This window comes from Terrapene carolina, unplaced genomic scaffold, assembly GCF_002925995.2.
Source record: "Terrapene carolina triunguis isolate 2854851 unplaced genomic scaffold, T_m_triunguis-2.0 Scaffold232, whole genome shotgun sequence".
NCBI lineage: Eukaryota > Metazoa > Chordata > Testudines > Emydidae > Terrapene > Terrapene triunguis.
The window spans coordinates 9,216,223-9,236,168 of NW_020664583.1; the positions used below are offsets into that span (position 1 = coordinate 9,216,223).

The following is a 19,946-nucleotide window of genomic DNA, read 5'->3' on the forward strand; positions in this document are numbered from 1 at the left end:
GAAATAAATCGCTGACCTGTAAAGAGGAAAGGATGGAGTCAGGACTAAGGGCTTGGCTACACTTCCAAGTTACAGCGTGTTAAAGGAGCCCCGGGCGCACTAGCTCACTACCCGTCCACACTGGCACGGCACGTAGAGCGCTCTGACTCCACGGCTAGAGCGCTCTTGGTACTCCACATCAGCGAGTAGAATAACGTTTGATGTGCCCCAGCGTCAGTGTGAAAGTGTGAACAAGGTGTTGCATTATTGCACTCTCATCAGCATCCGGAAATGTCCCATAATCCCCTTAAGTCAAGTGGCCACTCTTGTCATTGTTTTGGATATGCCCTTTGAAAGCTCCATTTGACAGCCGGCTGCTTATCTGCTCCGAGACAAAGCAACCATTACTGTGGAATGCTGTGTGTGTGTGTGTGTGAGAGAGAGAGAGAGAGAGGGGGGGGGGGGGGGGGGTCTGCTGCTGTCTGAACTTACAAGACAACATGCTGACATGCTCTCAGCCCCCCCAAAACCCACTCTCTCTCCCCCCACATACACACAACACACTCCCTGTCACATTCCACCCCACCCCCACATTTGAAATGCACGTTGCAGTCACTTGCCTGCTGGGATAGCTACCACAATGCACTGCTCTCTGTGGCCGTTGCAAGAGCTGCTAATGTGGCCACGCCAGTGCGCTGTCAGCTGTCAGTGTGGACAGACTGCAGCGCTTTCCCTACTGCGCTCTACGAAGGCTGGTTTAACTCAAAGCGCTCTACATCTGCAAGTATAGCCATGCCCTAAGAGGCACGTTCAGCATGAGAGATGTGTGTGTATGAAAAATTGTAAACCCCATCTTCTGTGGTGCATGTTTCTGATACTCTACGTGCAAAGACAGAAAAAAGGATGGCCGGCTGGCTAGCATTGCAGAGTTAAAGTTTTTTTTGGAGAACATGCATCCTTAGTTGTGCATTTCTTAGGTTTCTGACTCTTTTTTGTTGTTGTTGTTCTGGCAAGAGCAGGGGTATTGTGTTTTATTGATAACTCTGATGTTCTTGAATGGGAGTATGCACTAAAACCACTGCTGTCTACTTGCCCCCTTCAGCTAGCGGTGTGATTCCTAGATTGCAGAGATATACTCACATTAGCTCAAAAGAATAGTGTAGCCACAGTAGCCTGGGGAATGGTATCATGATCCAGCTGCCCTGATTACGTACCCACAGTGTCCAGGTGGGTTTGTACTCATGGTAACTAGCCTGTGCCGCTGCTAACCGCTGCCCATGTTACTGTGACTACAGCCATCGAGCTAGTGGGAGTATAGCTATGCGAGCTGGGAATCACACCCCTACCTTCAAGTGTAGGCTTTGCCTGAGTGACATTTTGTTCGTGCTGAAATATGTTATACAAACATGTGATCAACGTTTGGCTCAAAGAGGGCTTTCATGGATTATAACTGAACTTTTAGTTAACCTTAATTATGAACTTTTTAATTTCTTCAGAGCCATACAAAAGGGAGAAGAACAAGAAAGATCTGTATTCATTAATCTGCGTATTTAAATAGACAGATTGCAAGGTGGGGGATTTCTCCACTGTTTTATGTGTAAGTGGCATTATGTTCATCTGCTTGAGAAGCCATTATTGATGCTGGATGGATCGAAGCCTCTGTTTTTATTCCTCAGAGTCCTTGTTAATGCCACAAATTGCATCACTTTTCAGCAATTGCAGAAGGCCATGTAGTCTAGTGGTTAGAGCCATGGATTGGGAGCCAGGAGACTTGAATCCTCTTCCCAGTTTTGCCAGTGAGCTGCTCTGTGGCCCATGGCAAATCACTCCCCGCCTCTGTGCCTCTGACTTTCCTGTGTATGAGGTGGAGATGCCAAATCTTGCCCACCTTTGGAAAGGGCTTTGGGATCCTTTGATAAAGGAGCTATGCTAGGGCAGCTGGGGAGTACCAAAAGAGACTTGGAAATGTCAATTTTTTTATTAAAAATCCCCAACCTTTCTTTGCAAACACAATTCGCTCCCCTTGGTGCTGGGCAGAGAGGAGGCAGCTTTCCTTTAAGGGCACACATGGACCTGGATATGCTTGGAATGAATTGACTTAATGTATGCTCTGGTTATCACCTCTCCACCATACTAGTTGTTCCTTGTATCTCTCAGCTCTCATACCACCCATGGGCTCTTACTTTCCTGCCTTCCAAGCCTCTGCTCCTTTGGAATCCTGTTCTGTTTGAGACTGGGATCTCAGGTCCATGTTTTTCAGGTTCTTAGCTGAGAAGCAGTGTGGTTTAGCAGTTAAAGCACAGGGTGGGAAGTCAGGACTAGAGCTGTGTGAAACTACTGCAGAAAAGTAATTGGGGAGAGTCATTTGAATAAAGTCTGCAGATTAGCTTGGACAGAATCCACGACCCATTTCCTTTGCCCCTAACCAACATTAGCCTAAACGGGGTTTTAGGAACACAGGAATTGCCAGACAGGATTGGATCAGTGGTTCATGTTGTCTGGGATCCTGTCTTTGACAATGGCCAGTACTTGCCGCTCCAGAGGCAGGGCCGCCTCCAGGCACCAGCCGACCAAGCACGTGCTTGGGGCGGCCAATCTTGGGGTGGCGGGGGGTGCTCATGGTGTTTTTTTGTTTGTTTGTTTTGTTTGGCGGGGCGGCGCTCGAGGGTTTTTTTTTGTTTTGTTTCGGCCGGGCAGCGCGGGAGGTGTTTCGGCGGCGCAGCGCTGGGGGGGACGGGGGCTTCGGCGGCCTGGCCCGGCGCTCCGGGGGTTTGGGCGGTGTGGCGTGGCGGCGGGGGTTTGGGCGGCGGGGGGGTTGGGCGGCGCTCCAGGGGGGTGGAGGGGGGGTTGGGTGGGCCGGCGTTCGGGGGGTTTGGGCGGCCCGGCCCGGCGCCCGGGGGGGTGGGGGTTTGGGCGCCCCGGCCCAGCGCCCTGGGGGTTTGGGCGGCCCGGCCCAGCGCTCCGGGGGGGGCGGGGGTTTGGGCGGCCTGGCGCAGCACTCGGGGGTTTGGCAGGCCCGGCGCGGCGTTCGGGGGGGTGGGGTGGGTTTGGGCGACCCGGCACGGCGCTCGGGGGGCGGGGGTTTGGGCGGTGCGGCACTCTTCTTTTTTGCCTGGGGCGTCAAAAAAGTTAGAGTTGGCCCAGAGGAAGCCAGCATTTTGCGAATGTTCAGGGGCAGCTATGAGGGGATGAAGATTAATGCTGGAGGCATCCATGTAGCTGCCTCCTGGTCTGTTTGGGATCAAAGGCCCCCCTCAGTGGCCTTGTGTTGGGCTGCTGCCCCGAAAGCACTAGTATGGCTGCCTCAGCGCCTCATTGGCATGGGGTTGTCTAGGGTCTGTGTGGGAGGCTCGGGGGTATGTGAGGTGTGTCCCTTTCCCCACTCTGCCAGCCAGTGGGTGAACTGGGATTGCTGTGAGCTGTGCTGCCATCTGAACATGGAGCTGGCCTGGAGGCCTAGTGTTTAAAAGGGACAGGGGGGAATTTTCCATGGCTTCCATATACTCACGTTTCCTGCTTGGCCTCCACGTGCCCTGCTGCAGATCGATTGGGAGCCAGTGGACAAACAGACAGGAAGGGGGCGGTCAGATTAGGCTCTGCAGAGAGTCCTGGATTCTGGGAAGTGCGGTTTCTGGGGGGAAAAAACAACACATGTAAAAACATTCCCAGGAAGCGACAGTGTGTCTCTCTGGGTGTTTGGACAGGAGTGTACACCCAGCCTTCTGTATCCCTCACTGTCTCCCCCTGCTTCCCAACTCTAACCTGAGAGATTCACAGGCAGCACACCACCCGGGCTGTTGACCCTCAAACTTCATCTTCCCTGCTGCCTCAGGACACTTGAGCCAGGAATGGCATGACGCAAAGGGATGCTCCCAGGGAGTGCTGAAAAGCGTCAAAGTCAGAGCCTGAAGGAAGCGTTTGGGGTGCTAAGAGGGTTAACATGCTATCTTCCTGCCCCTGCAGCTGTTAATTTTGTATTTTGTGTTATGTGAAAGAAAAACATGGGGTTACTCTCCAGTTTTTCTGACAGTACTGATTATTATTAATATTTATTATCTGTTCTATCATAGCGTATAGGAGCCCCAGTCATAGACCAGGAACTGATTGTGCTAGATGCTGTACAAACACAGAACATTGGGAAAGGCAGTCCCTGTTCCAATGAGCTTCCAACCTATAATACTCTATCATCCCACTGCTGGGCCCACACACAGCTCTGCCACTGCACCTCAGCCCTGGCCTGCAGCCCACCCTGTGGTACCTATCCTACCCTCCTGTATGCACAGTATTGAACTGCAGCACCCCTGTCCTATGTCTATTAAGCACAGAGGCTGCCAGCAGCACCAAACTGTGCAGAGTTTCTGTGGTACCATTATACAGCCACTGGAGGACGACTGGATATCAGCAGGCTCTTTTCTCTTGTACCCATAAGAGATTGCATGAGCCCCCCACTAAAGCCTAAGATGAATTGCTCTCTATACCTCTGCAGACAGCTTTCGCACGGCAGTCTCCTAATGCAAATGGGAGGTAGGATGACATCAGCAAAGCAGTGCTTGTCCAAAGTTCACACTGTGTTCCATCCTGGGAGGCAGAGAAGTGGTTGGGGTGAAGAGGTTAATTACACAGGAGCTTTTCAGCATTTAACTAGTTCCTTGAGGAAGATGTTTTTCAAATAATTTGTTCTTGTAATGAGCCTGGACTCAGTGAATAGTTTGTGATGAATAACTTATTCCATGAAATTCACTTTTTTTTATGTAATTCACAAATTTCCTGTGAACGGCTTGCAAAATTCTATTAATCTGTCAAATAATTTTCCTGAACAACCATGGCCCTCGAAACATTCACTAACCGTTCAGTGTGATCTTCCATACATTTGAAACATTGGTTCATTTTGCCTGGAAACACACATCACACCCTGTGGTTTCTGTTCCCAGAGTGGATGACCATTAACTCTTAGGGCTTGACTCACTGTGGGTGCTACAGTGGCACAGCTACAGCCGTTTAGCATCATAGTGTAGGTGCTTTCTACAGCAACGGAAGGTTTTTTCCCACCAGTGTAAGTAATCCACCTCCCCGAGTGGCTGAAACTAGGTTGACAGAAGCATTCTTCCATTGACCTACCAGCCTGTATACTGGGGGGGTTAGGTCAGCAGAGCTACAACACTCGGGTGTGAATTTTTCATGCCCTTGAGCGATGTAGCTCGGTTGATCAACATTTTACGTGTAGTCCAGGCCTAGGAATCAAGTTTCCGAGGTGGATGCTTGTACTTTGAATCTTAGATTTGCTGCTGACGTGAATGTTTTTGCTGTTGGAAAGTGAGTAGAGAGGACGTTCGGTGAATGGGACAGGGGACTGGGACAATGGAGACCTAGGTTCAGCAACAGATTTCCTATCCTTCAGTTCCCTCTCTGTCACATGGGGGTCGAATTTCTTACGGGAGTGTGGTGAGAATAAACCCATTAATGACTGCAAGGAGGTCAGATATCCTGGGGCATATGTAAGCATCTCTCTAGAAGACAATGGAAAAGGGGTGTGAACCTGGCCAGTTCAGATTCAGCATTTTGTTTCTAGCTAATAGTAACAAACAGGGTAAGGTGATTTTTGTAGGTATTTGCTCAGCTCTAGTCATGAGACTCTCAAGTGTATTTCCACTTCTCCATCTTTGCATTACAAGCTGCCTGGCCATATACTGCCTGCCGGATGGAGCTGCACAGGTGGAGAGCTTGTGGTTTGGGTTCTGGCGAGCAGTGCCCTGACTTTCTCTTTGTGCAGCTGCAGTTCCAAGAAACACAGTGAACAAGAGACCCGGCCACAGGGAGGGGGAGCTAATACCGAGAACTTGTGAGAATGTGTGTGCTGGAGGGGTGGAGTCAGGGTTTATGGGGAACTGGGGGTGTTTGCAAATGTGCACGTTTATTTCACAATTAGCTCAGAAAGTGGAAAAAATAAACGATAGCATGAAGTTAGCTGGATTCAGACAGTGAAGTCAAACAAGTCACTGTGGAAAAGCAGCTGAGGGCTCGGTGGGCTGCTTTGTTAAGGCAGGTGAAAGTTTGAGAACCTCAGAATGATGGGAATCAAGCAACAATGGATACACATTTTTTTTTCTGCTTGGTAAAGGAGATTGTTTGGAAAGCTCTTTCCCTCCCCCCAAACTCCAAGGATGCCCTGTTCTATTCCTTTTCCAGTCTCTTCTTAAATTCCTTCCCCGTGCCAAAGATAAAGAGGGGCTGGAAATCGCTGCCTGCAGAGGCTGCAAACAGCATCCCATTTGTCTGCCAAAGAGGGTCACTAAAGCAATATACTCACTGAGCCCAGGGCCCCTGAAGTTCTCCCAGCCTGGTTCAATGGGGGTGCCAAATTCAGATCCCCACACATAGCAACCCTTTGTCCTTTTCCTACATCCCCAGCCCATCATCCTATAGATATAGATGATTACACAGCATATGGATCACAGGTATTATGTATGGATCATCACAGGCTCTGAGAGCCTCCCAAATATTTGTGGATTTATCCCCACACTGCCCCTGTGAGATTAGGAATTATCATTGTCAGCACTGTACAGGCGGGAGCCTGAGGCACAAAAAAAGAACATGACTTTCTCATTCTGTGGCAGAACTAGGAATTAAACCCTGGTCTCCTGAGTCTCAGCCAAGAGCCCTGCTGCAGCACCATCCATCCTTCGCAGGCTAAGCAAAGGCATAGAGCAAAGCTGTGCTGGACAATAGACAACATGAAGGTGGGCCGTGCCCCTGCTTGCTGGACTTAGAGTGAAGCAGATGGGCACTCCTTATGTGGGCAAGGATAGGAGTGCTGCAGATTTGGGGCAATAACCTCTGCTCCTCCCCCCCGGGTGGGGCTGGAGGAAACTGGCATCCTCGTCTGGGAGGGAAATTCCAAGCTTTCGTTCTGGTAGTGAAACTCCCACACTAAATGCACCACTGGTCCAGCCCATCATCTCTACTCTATCCCCTTGTCACTCTTTCCCTCCTGGGGTCAGTATCCTGCCCTTGCCTTACTCCATCTGCTACACTCTAGGGTCACCATCCTCTTCTCTCCCTCCTTTCTGCAGCCTTCCCTTCTGTGGGTCACCTTTAGGTATCCAGCCTCTGGGAGAAATCTACAATCTCTCCTTGAAGGCTGTTAATGGCTTTGTGGGTCATGCCAAAGTGTGCCCAGGTCCCATTTCCACTGGCAAAAGAAGAGGAGGATCTCACAGTCCGTCCCCCCTCCCCCTGTGCCCTCACCCCCTAAAGACTACTGCATGCCAGAGAAAAGGTGCTGGTAGGGGTTATTCTTGGGATTAAATGAGGAATTTTCTTTTAAACAACCTTCCCTCGCACAGACTCGGTTGCATAGAAAGGAACATAAATCCAGCAGCTCTGCCACTATCTGTAGCGGTGACTCAGGTCAGCAGGATTTTGAGCGTGTGGGCTGCACGCACACTGGCTCTGACATTTATTGTAAGCAATCATTTGCATTTTAATAGCCCCATAATTGAGCATTTCTCCATCAAGTGGATAACACACCTCTCCAGTGCCCAATGATAAATATCTAACTAGGTTGAATATCTAAGGTGAATTGTTAATGTGTGTCTTAGGTTTTTAATATGCAGCAGCAAAAGCAAAACAAAAAAATAGTTTGGTGGTAACCAAGCACTGTGTTGACATGATGTGCACCATCTGATTCTGACCTTTCTGATCTTCACTTTTCCCAGCCGCCTGAGATAGACACTCAGCACAAGTTTTCAGAGCTATGCCAAAAGGGGGAAAATGGCCTAGCCTGGGGCATGGGAGACCCAAGTTCACTTCCCTGTTTTGTCACAGACTTCTTGTGTGACCTCAGACAAGTCACTCAGGCCTGGTCTACACTTAAATTTAGATCAACCAAGTGGTGTTGCTCAGTTGCTTAGTTAAGCTGACCTAGCCCCCAGAATAGAAGCATTCTTCCATTGATCTAGCTACCACCGCTTAGGGAAGTGGATTACCTACGTTGATGGAAAAGCCCTATCCAGCAACATAGGAAGCATCTATGCTATGGCGCTACCAGAGCATAGCTACAACTGTGCCACTTTACCGCCCATAGTCTAGACATGGCCTCAGTCTCTCTTTGCCTCAGTTTGCTATCTTTACAATGGGGATAATAGCACTTCCCTACTTCACAGGGGTGTTGTGAGGATAAATACATTAAATAGTGATAGGTGCTCACCATATTGTAGTTAATGGGGACATATAAACACCTAAGCTAAATAGGATGACTAGATATCCAATTTTTGTAGAATTTAAGAGCACTATGATTATTTGGTCTGACGTACTGCATGTAGTTCCTGCAGTAGAGGGAATTGCTGTTCCTTTTTATGTAATTGGCACTACTGAGCCCAATAAATTGTGTCTGAACTAGAGCATATTTTTTAGAAAGGCATCCAATTCAATCAGTTTAAAGACAGCAAGTGATGGAGAATGCACCACGTGCCTTGATAATCTGTTCCAAAGGTTAATTACTTTGACTGTTAAAATGTTTCCTGTGATTTCCAATTAGAATTTTCATAACTTCATCTTCCAGCCCTTGGATCTTGTTATGCCTTTGTCTACTAGATTAGTGGATTGAGATTACTGAAAGGAAATCTGCATTCTATAGCAGTAATTAGCTCAGTGAATACTCTCAATATGAGAATATATACTATATACACATCTACCCCAATATAACGCAACCCGATATAACACGGGTTCGCATATAGCGCGGTAACCCCAGGGCTCCGGCAGTGGGGCTCGGGCGGCGATTTAAAGGGCCCAGGGCTCCTGCTGCTGCGGGGAGCCCCGGGCCCTTTAAATCACTGCTGGAGCCCTGCCGCTGCTATCCCGGAGCTGTGGCAGCGGGGCTCGGCCGGCGATTTAAAGGGCCCGGGCTCCCCGCAGCGGCCGGAGCCCAGAGCTCTTTAAATCACCGCTGGAGCCCTGCCGGCGCTACCCCGATATAACAGGGTTTCACCTATAACGCGGTAGGGATTTTTGGCTCCCGAGGACCGCGTTATATCGGGGTAGAGGTGTATTGTATAATTAATATGTAAAGCCATTTTAGAAACCTCTATTTCTAGTCTACATTTCTTATATCATGCTCATCACCATAGTATTTGAGCACTTTCCAGTATTTCATTAAGCAACCTAAAACCTGTCACCTGTTGTTTGTTCTTTCAGCCTCTCCCCAGGGGGAGCAGCATGTGCAGTGGAGCGGGGTTTTTGATACGGTTTAGGAGGGCAGGAGTTAGTATACATATGACTGTATATTTATTTTAGGGAATGCAAGGTCAAAGAAATGTGGCTTGTACTTGGAGTGCAAGGTGGTGAGGTTTGTGCTCAGTTTCTCTATGGCTATGTCAAGTACTGGTGTCTCTAATACTTCCATTTTATTGCTACTCCCCAGCCGGAAGCTCCAGTCTGATGATGTAGAGTAGGATCTGGGGAATGAAGTTCCCATCTGAATACAAGCCTATTTGCCAAGGGTTTGTCTGCTTGGGGAAATTGACCGGCAGAGCTGTAGTGAAATATCCTGCTATAGCTATCCTGGTATAACTCCCATTTGTGGACACACTATTCTGGAATTCTAGAATAAAGTCACTTTTATTCTGGAATAGAGTGTCCGCAGGGGGGTGTTATATTGACACAACTATAGCGGAACAATTAGGGTATGGCTACACTGCAGTTCAACAGCTATCGCTGGCCCATGTCAGCTAACACGGACTTGCAGGGCTCAGGCTGTGGAGCTTTAAAATTGCCGTGTAGATATTCAGATTTGGGCTGGAGTCCCTCCCCCCTTGCGGGGTCCTAAAGCTCGGGTTCCAGCCCGAGCCCAAACATCTCTATTGCAATTGTACAGCCCTGTATCCTAAGCCCCATGAGCCTGAGTCAGCTGACATGGGTCAGCCACGCATGTTTAATTGTCATGTAGGCATACCCTTATTCTGGTATAGCAATGCTGATCAATTTCCCTGTGTAGACAAGCCCTTAGTCTCCTGGCTGTGTAGTCACATGAGAGCTGATTTCTCCCAGGTGAGCATATTTCCTAAGTGAAATACCAGGGTGCTTGCCCTGGGATGGGGTCTGTGAAGGAGAATACTATGCCTTTGAGGGACAGGCTGGAACCTACAGCTGGGGCAGCTTGAGGTAATCCAGGAGCTTTTCCCCACCCTAGGGCTGGGCTACATAAACAGGAAGAGGAAGCAGAGCAAGAGAGAGAGGAGTGGAAGCCATACAGGCTTCAGGAGGGCGGTGGAGTTGTTTCTGCTCAGGCTCTAGGAAATTGACCTAACTAGAGAAACTTGCAGCTCATAAATATGGCAAATGCCAGGCACTGCATGACATAGATGGTCTGATAGTGGGGACTGCTAGTTCCTTGGATCAAGGAGCACTGGACCTAGAGAAGAAGCAGTGCCGGTGGAGAAGCAGAGACACAATGAGATAGTGAACAGCCGGCTCAAGGAAATAAGTCTTCAGATCAGCCATGTCTAGACAGATTTGCAGGCCAAGTTGGAAGAGATACGTTTCTCCAGGGACAGTGTCTTGGCTCAGTCCATAAAACTGGACCAGGAATATGCCCGCCTGAGGGCAAAAGAAGAAAACAGTGAGCAACAGCATTTGTTGTTGGAGAGAGACCTGGAAGAGCTTCATGAGGAAATACTCTGGCAATACGAGATCATTGAGGCATAGATTAAGAAGGAACTATTGCTCTGTACTCACTCCCTGTGATTGTCTCCTCTGTGTCACACTAGAATGTTCCTGTAAGCATCGCCCTTTCGTAAGTGATCAGAGACGGCTAGCATGCAAGGGCACCCTTGCTGACCAAGCTTTCTGGGTACTAACCCCTTCTGAGGATGTGAGGAAGAGTGCTGCTTCACGTCTGCAGCCAGCCTCCCTAAAACCAGCTGATTCTGCTCCAAGAGAGGGGCCTGGTCTGCACAACACATGCTTTGCTGGACTAAGTATATTGGCAGAGTCCTCTAATGAAGGTGCAGCTTATGCCGACAGAAGTTTTTCTGGCAGCATATTTACACCACCTCCCTGAATGACGTTAGCTAGGTTGACAGGAGCCAAGATGTCAGCCAAATTGCGTCTACACTGGGTGAGTTTTCCTGTTGACCGGGGGGCAGTTTTGTTCACACTGCTGATCAATGTAGCTATGCCAACAGCACTTTGTAGTTTAGACCTGGCCAGAGGCATGCTAGAACACCATACACTGCGTCCTGAGTTCACCTGCATGTGCTCTGACCCTGCTGCAGGAGGAATCCACAGACAAGGAGCTCCCCTTAAAAATGGGCTAGTCAAACTGCCTTTCCCACAGACAGGTCCAGGTCAGGGGAACATTGAAACAAGCCAGGCTGCTCAACAACTGCAAGCTCCAGTCAGGGCCGACTCTGGTTTTTTGGCCGCCCCAAGCAAAAAAAAAAAACCTGCGGCACGGCCGGAGTGCAGGTGCAGGGGGACCGGCTGTGGGGGGAGGGAGCGGGCGGGAGAGAGAGAGAGAAGGGGGCAGCCAGGGCTACAGCAGGGGCGCTACCACGTGGCCCCTCCCGCTGCGCCGCCTCCTGCCGCGAGGGCTCCGCTCTGGTCGGCGGGGAGGGAAGGAAGAGGACTGCCCTGCAGGGCGCTCTGGTTCTCCGCGCCGCCGACCCCTACAGGGCGGCCGGAGCGGAACAAGAACAAAAACAAACAAACAAACAAACAACAACAAAAAGCGGCCGTGCCGCCCTAGGATTGGGCGGAATGCCGCCTCCAACAATCTGCCGCCCTAAGCACCAGCTTGCTCAGCTGGTGCCTAGAGCTGGCCCTGGCTCCAGTTCTTGCTTGGGACGGAGTGTATGTGGATTTTTTCTTTAATGGGTTGAAGAGCAGCTCATGCCTTGTACAAAATGTTTCTGGAGGTTTCTTAGGAAGTCAACTGACCTCTCCCAGGTATTTCACCTGCTCGTCTTCCTTTATTGCTAGGGATAGCTCTCTGCATGGAAATAGGATCTTTGTTTCTTAAGGGCTCATCTGCTACAGCTCCTTATTTCTTCACCTGTTTGCAACATCTTAATTGTTTCCACACTAGCTTGCTGTGATGCCACAAACTGGTCTGTGGTGTGGAATAACCAGCAGAGGCAGATGAACCAAGCAGTTTTGCCTGAGGCCTCCTGTGCTCTCTAATCCACTTTAGGCCCGATTTCCAAAGCAGGGTGTGGGAAAATGCTGGGATGTCCATGCAAATAGGGTTCACTCTGCAGGCAGCTTAATGCTGGCTCCTGAGAAAAATCTAGCATTTTACATAAAGGATTTTGACATACCCACCAGTCACGCATTGTTACTTTATGGATTGACATAGAATGCTGCTAGTAAGAATGGGAGGCCTGTAATTTACCCTGGAGCATCTTTCTGCTCGTATACCTGTTGGCAAAATCCATGCAATTCTTTGTTGTGGTTTTTTATATGTGATTGACAATAAAGATTCCTGTGCTGACTTGTCAAAATAAAATAAAAATCCATGCTAGCAGCCAGCCATTCCTGAGTGTGACCCTACAATAACAAACCAGCGTGTGTAGTTGTGCATTGCAAGCCAACACAGGAAGCCCACTTGATTGGGCCATTTACTGTATTTCTTGTCCATCTGCTGGTTGGCCTAGTGCTTCAGGGGTTGGTCTTAGGGGGTTACATGCTCGCCACCAAACTATTTCAAAGCATGAGTAGAGTTTCAGACATGGCAAGGCTAAGACTGGTGAGTAGTGAGGCTTTCAGAGATAAAAGTTAATGATTGTGGCAAAAGAAAGGGGGGGGAGAGAGAATGTGTATGTTCCAGCTGCTTATTCTTTTCAAATGTCCTAAAAGATATAAAAGGTTCTGTAGGGCACCTGCAGATTTGGTTATAGTCAAAGAACTATGTGGAGCTGAAGTTGTTTCTGGGATCTCAATCCTGCTACTGCCATGTGTTGCTTTTTTTAAAATACAGAGATGTATTTGTTTACAAAGGTGAGAAATGGGGCTCTTTCACCTTCCCTTCCCATGCTCTCGGGTGTTAGTTTGAGTCATCATCAGACCCCCACAGAAATAGCTCACTATCCCTTTTCTGCTAGGATCTTGTCTCCTTGGTGTTGGAAGAAGCATTACAGAGGAGTGGGAGCCCTGCAGTTATTGCGGGTCACCAGTGCCCCACCATTGTCCCTCACCCTGTGATCCTGGAGATCGGCTGTGGCTCAGGGGCTATTGCACTGAGTTTACTGAGCAAACTGCCCAAGGTGAGTGAGCTTTTCATCCTTTGTATTATGGTAGAACTGAGTCCCATTGCGCCAGGTGTTGTACTGACACGCAGCAAAAAGATGGTCCCTGCCCCCAAAGAGCTGACAGTCTAGGTATAAGACAAGAGACAACAGGTGATACAGACAGACAAAAGAGCACAAGGAAAGAATGAGGCATTTGTGAGCAATGCAATGAGCAGTAGTCACAGTTCACCAGCTACCCTGATCACTGCCAAGAGCCCATTTTGGTGCCTGTCCCTTCCCCAGTAACATAATCCCTCACTGGTAAAGGAGGAAATAAAGTCACAGGAAGGACTGGGCTCTATAAGTGACTAAAGCCCCCTTCAGTTTCAGATTATCAATCACGTGGGATATATCCCACCCCCAACTCAGACCGCAATGGATAATCCCTGCTCAGTGCTCCAGGAGGGGGAGAATGACCCAAGATCCCTGCCCACATGCCTTGGGGAGAAAAAGGCCTTCCCTTGCTCCAGATCCGGAGATCAGTTCATCCCTCAGACTCATCCAGGCTGATGATGACCCTGGGAGAAGAATCAGTGCTATGCCGTCTATGTATGCTAGGCATGCTTTGCATGCCGACTGACTATGTGTTGTCCAACTGGTAGCCCGTGGGCTGCATCCGGCCTGCAGAATAACTCCGTCCAGCTCCCATGATGGAGGACACCATTTGGTAGAACAAAATGGCGTCCTCCACACAGCATCATCTTGGCCCATCGGTACGTGCAAGGTCACGCTGCATGGAGGACGCTATTTTGGATGCCTAAGGCATGTCAGTGAGTTGTTGCATGCTTTAATAAGACTGTCCTGGCATGCCACTGAGAAGAAGCATCGAGTGTTGGTGTGTAAGGTCTATGGAGGGTCATGCCTGTAGCTCGTGTCCCTTCGCCCAGTGACCTGTTGGGCTGATGTTTAGTTTTCACTAGGCCAAATTATAAATTGCTCTTGTTTTCCTACTCAATCACCACGCTGCTCTCCTTGCCTTTCAGACGTAAACGACTGTGTCAGTCTGTCCTTGTATGTTACGTCAGCCCTTCCCCAAATGGCCAACATGCATGAGCCTTGAGTGAATAGACCAGCTTAAATCTGTGCTGGCTTACGCACCCCACAACCATACTAGTGTCTATGACATGTACATCAAGACAGAATTTGGCCCTAAAGTGCTGCATTAAAATAAAGAACTAACAACTTGTCATGTATGGTTACAGTGAGGATAGAGCTCTCTGCAGAACAGACTGCGAACCGAGGTCACCTGTCCCAGCATACAGTGTGTCTCCTTTTAAAGCTCGAGTGATTCCTTAGGGCATGGATTCTCTCTGCATTAGAGATGAGGAACCCATGAAGCTCTTCCCTCTCTACCCCTCACTCTCTGTTCTGCTGGGCTGCTCTGTCCCAGGTTACCAGTTGATACTGTCAAGCTGTCTGGAGTGGCTCACAAACATGGGTGCTAGCCTCAAGGCAGCCTTACAAATCGGGGCACAAACCCCAAACTGGTTATATGTTGTATAATTAGATTTTGCCAACAGAGTATCAACTGTGAACTCCTAAAGCACTATAACAGCCTTGTTCTGGAGTCACCGACTGTTCCCCTTGGGCACTCTTGCCTCCCAGACAAGCCTGTCATTGTGATAGATGGTCTCTTACACCAAAACTCACAACAATATTCAGGTTACTTCTGGTCCCAGACACTTACCCCAGGTTAATTGTATCTTATATCCCTCCCTAAAGACAGCGCTTGTAGCCAATCCTGTGATAAACTAACTAAAGATTTATTAACTAGGAAAAATAAATGAGTTATTTACAAGATTAAAGCAGGTAAACACACACACACGAGTTACAGTCTTAGGTTTCAAAAGGCAATAGAAGCTGCTGTAATTTGCAAGCTCTAGATGTCCTTTAGGGCTTACCGAAGCTAAACAGCTGGGGATCCCTTGCTTATGCTTGGAAGTGTTGCCTCCTCCCTGAAGTCCAAACAGCATAGGGACACAGACCCTTCTGGTCAGAGATTTTTATTCCCTTCCCCAGAGTTCAAATTGTTATGGGATGAGGGTTTGTATATGTCCCTTCTTCCTGGGTGTGGGGGGAGCAATCAGGAAAGTCTTTTATCTGCTGATGTTCCACAGTGGTTCGTCTGGTGTCTATAGGCCTTCTTTTGTTGGGCAGGAGATCACACCTCTTGTGATAAACTGGTATCTCACACTTGGTATGGCTTCTCTTCTGACAGTGGGGGTTTCCAGTTTCATAGCAAACACTTAACTATTACCATCTCCCAAATAATAGCTATTATAAGTGAGATTAATGCAGGCAGCAACTCATAAGCATTTCATTAAGTCCAAACACTCAATACATTTGTAAAAACTTAACATCTGTTTTAACAATGCTAATACACAGGTGAGCCAGACTGGTTTCCAGCTCTGCATTTGTCAATGTTCAGTGTGGCCTAGGGGTCTTGGCATGAGTTGGCACCTGGCCTGCCAGCATCACAGATAGGTTTAGGACTAGGTCGTTAGCTGATGCAAATCAGTGTAGCTCTTCTGACTCCAGCTTATTCAAACCAGCAGAAGGTCTGGCCCTAAGACTTTTTATTAAGGTAAAATGCTAGCAATGGTAATGAAAATATTCAGTTACCCTGATGGCCTAGCTATAAGCGACTATACAACCCCAAAGTGTCCTGCTCCCAAGGAAGTCCTAAGATGGATTCTTCAGGGGCTATTTCTGATTTTGGTGTTAGAACGACAGAGGGACCCTTTCCAATATCTTATATTGGCATCATCTGTCTCGTTTGCCCCTTTTGCCACAGCCTGTATGTCCAGTCATCAGCCAACAGCAGTAAAGTTGGTGACATAATGTGTGTTTTGTTTCCTTCTGTGCCAGAGCTGGGTAATAGCTGTGGATAAAGAGGAAGCTGCTGTGAATCTCACCAGAGAGAATGCTCAGAGGTAGGAACACATGCATTGCTCATTTTTTCTCTCTTTGAGTGCCCATTGCTTCCTAGAACCCCTCACACTGATCCCTGAGACAAGTGAATAGCTACCAAAGTCCTGGCTTATTCTCAAATATGCCCAGTGTCTCAGCCCCAGGCTGGATATCATGTTCATCACCATCAGGTGCTAGGGTGCGTTAAATGCTTTGAACCTCTGGAAAATCCAGAGAAAATTAGGAATTTTTGGAACAAATTTTCCCTGAATTTTTACTTTGGTAAAAAAAAAAAAAACCAAAAAACCTTTCTCTGACCTGTGAATCCCCTTTCCCACCAGCTGGGAAGGAAATGGAATAATAGCGATGTTTTGTACTTATGTCGCACCTTTCTTGCAAGGAGACCAAATTTGGGTCAGTAGACTTGTCCCTGTTTTGTGAATGGGAAAGCTGAGACCTAGTGAATGTCTCAGATTCACAGAGTCTGGTCCATGCCACAGGCTATTACCAGTGCCTTGAGAGTGACCCCTTTAGTGTGCTGGGCGCCAAGGACCCACACAATTCCACAGGGTAGGGCTTCAGCCTCAGAAACTCCAAAACTGGGTCTTCGGGCACCAGAGAACCCTGTCTTCTTCCATGGCTCCCTGCAGCAAGTCTAGCCAAGCAGGACTCCTGCAGGAGGCTTGTACTGTAATCATTCAGGGCTTTCTGTGAGGATTTGCAGTGACACCAGGCAGCCTTTTCTAAAACAGTGTAGGGTTTATTAGTTGACTGGAACACAGCATCGGCTAGTCCTGAGGTGAGTGTAGAGAATCTCAGGTTAAGACATGGTCCATACTGGCCAAACCAGTCAGCCAGCCAAGCTGTCATAGACTCCATTCCAGGCTCTCTGACAGTCCTCGGAGAGAGCTGCTGAGTCCCTCCAAGAACCCAAACTTATCCCCTTCCTGTCGACCCATGCTGAGTTCACATGTTCCTGGGATAGTGTCAATCGTTCAGTAGGTGCAGCTCCCTTTGTCTTTCTGGAACCTCTGTTGATACGGGTGACTTACAGCCAGTCCTCTAACGATCCATTCATTTCACCCGACAGTGAAGTGACGCAGCACCTCATGTCCCCCGCTCTGCCCCAAAAGCCACATTCTAACCCTTTTTGCAACCATTGGGTAGCAATGCAAAGTACATGGGGAAACTGAGGAACACAAAGGCATAATAAAAATATGACAGAAAATTGCCGCATGGTTCACATCATGTCACAAAGCGAGTCAGTGACAAAGCCAATAACAGAATCCAGAACGCCTGGCTCCCTCTGACTCACTACACCATATTGACTCCCTTTTCAGACAGGGCCTTGCTTCTGTTCTTACTTCTAGATTTTATCTTATTCTCCTCAGGCAGCACCTAGACTTCTGGGTGTGTCGGTGTGGTGTCCCACAGCATCCTTCTTCCTCTCTGGGCTGTCGCTAGCACTGACTTGTAACCAAATGAACTATAATCCACAGCAGCCACCTGTGCTGTGGCTTGGTTTTAAGGGCTTCAGAATCAGCTCTGCTCTGTCTGTCACAATGCGCTCTCCCATAACTGTCACTTGACAATGAAATTGCGGTCAGGACAGTGCTGGTGTCAGAATGACACTGTCTCATTTACCCCTCAGCTCCCTGTGCCAACTCTGCTCTCTGTTACACCACTGGAAATCCAGCGTGACTCCACGTGAGTTAATACAGGTTGTAACTGACACCAGAATCTGGCTTCCTTATGTGTCTCTGCATCCTGGGACCTATCCTATGTGGCACCTGCAGGAACTACAATGCAGGGGGAGAGGAGGACAGGTGGTTTGATCATTCCCTTGCATCCCCAGGATTCTGGGCTGCTCTAGGGGCTGAAATGGCCCTTGGCGTAGATTAGAGCAGCCTCAAAGGTGCTCTGATTTACAGCAGCTTCCTGAGAATTCCCAGAGGGCTGTTCCACAGTGTGGAGCAGTCCCGAATCTTCGTAGTGGTGTGCACTGTAGCGATTCCCTACCCTCTATGTGCCCGCCCTCTTTTCCCCCCCCCCCAGCCTATTCGCACAGAGACTTACAAAGCGGGGAGAGGGGGGGCGGGCGGTGCAACATAGGGCTGCTTAAGTGGCCCTATGCAATGGGGAATTCTGCCCCAGCTCCTTGCAATACAGTTTTGGCCCTTACATGCTGATAGAGTGAGTATAGGGGCTAGAGCACAGAACTGAGTCAGTCCCGCCATGTCCACCGCACACCCCCCCCCACGCTGTTTCTTCACTCACACAACCAGCATAGCCCAGTGCTGTTCTGGGGGGAGGGGAGGGGGCAAATGAGGTAGAGTAGAATCGACCTCTGTCCAAACGTCAGACACTCTTACAATGGGTTGATGTTGTAATAGGAAGAACAGCAGCTAGATTTTCATCTCCATGACTGAGTTTGTAGCTCTGACAGTCAGAGAACTCATCTCCTCGCTGGCTTACTGTGCTAATTCAATCAGGAGTAGTAAACATGGAGCCAAACAATCTCACATATGTGCAAACCTGCCACTGTTTTGAAAGAATCCATCCTGTTGTCTGATCAAAGCCACTGTTGTGCTCACCCTCCTTTTAAAGCCCCATGTCACAGCTAACTTGCCTAAAAGGGAGGGGGGCTTGGATGAGAATCGTTGTCAGCTAATCATGTCGCTCCCATTTCACCCAGAGGGGTGCGCTGCAGATAGACATGTTACACTCCCTTTGTTCCCCACTGCCAATGTGTGCTGGTGTTTCAGACCACAAGCTGGGGTCTAGGAATGGAACAGGACTCTTTCACACCATGTGGAGCATGAGGCCCCCTATGTGTCCCAAATTCACTAGTGCATTGGATAAAAAAGTTGGGGAGGAAAATCCTGGATGCTGTACTCCTTTGACTGGGTTTTAGTCTGCTATGTAAGTTATTCTGCATGGAGGGAGAGTGTGTATTGGGAGGAGCTGGATGGTTTTTGAAAAGCTGCCTCTAATTCAGTGTATAATAGAGTGTAGGGGAATGGGGAGTGTCTTTGGAATCATCACAGAATGCTCTCAGGAACATGCTGACCTGGATGTCACCACTTGCCTGGGTCTCATTCCTCCAGCAAACCCTGAGAAATCCTGTGGCTTTGCAAAGAAGTGATCGTCTGGTGTTCAGAAGAGAGAGGTGATTTTGTGATTAAGGCAGACAGCCAGGGGGCATCAGGACTGCTGGGTTCAATTCCTTAGGGCCACTATCTCAGGCCACGTCTACCCTATAGGAGCACTTTGCCAGGGATAGCCATACCACTATACTATACCCACAAAGCACTCCTAGTGTGGATGCAGCTTAACCTGGCAAAGCTGTGCTTTGGCTGGTGTAGCTTATTTTCCAGCACCGCCATCCAACCCCCCCCCCCCCCCCCAACAAAATAAGCTAGACTGGTAAAATCACAGTTCTACTGGTATAACTGTATCAACACTAGCTCTTTTGCTGGCCCAGCTCTGTCAGTCAGGGATCACATCTCCTCACCCCCCCTGACAGACAGAGCTATGCCGGCAGAAATCTGTAGGGTAGACCTGGTCTCACTCTGCAACCTGGAGCTTGTCACTTCATTGCACTATGCCTCAATGGCCCCTTCTGTGAAATGGGGTTACTGCCAAGATAGCAGGCTAATTTAATCATAGCTTTCCCACGCCTGGACCCCCCGTGCTCCACCTCAGCAGCACAAAGGGGATTTACAGCGGTTGTGAAGGCCACAGCTAAGGGTTCCCCTAGGTAAGAGGAATCCT

General features: G+C 48.8%; 1 protein-coding gene across 1 annotated transcript in view; it reads left to right on the top strand.

Moving 5' to 3' along the window:
• HEMK1 (HemK methyltransferase family member 1) overlaps positions 1-19,946 on the top strand; it is a 42,703-nt gene that overhangs the window by 9,918 nt on the left and 12,839 nt on the right. The window contains exons 5-6 of the mRNA XM_024205689.2: positions 13,077-13,238; positions 16,131-16,195. Of these exons, the coding sequence (XP_024061457.2) occupies positions 13,077-13,238; positions 16,131-16,195 (227 nt within the window). The remainder of the gene's footprint in view (positions 1-13,076; positions 13,239-16,130; positions 16,196-19,946) is intronic.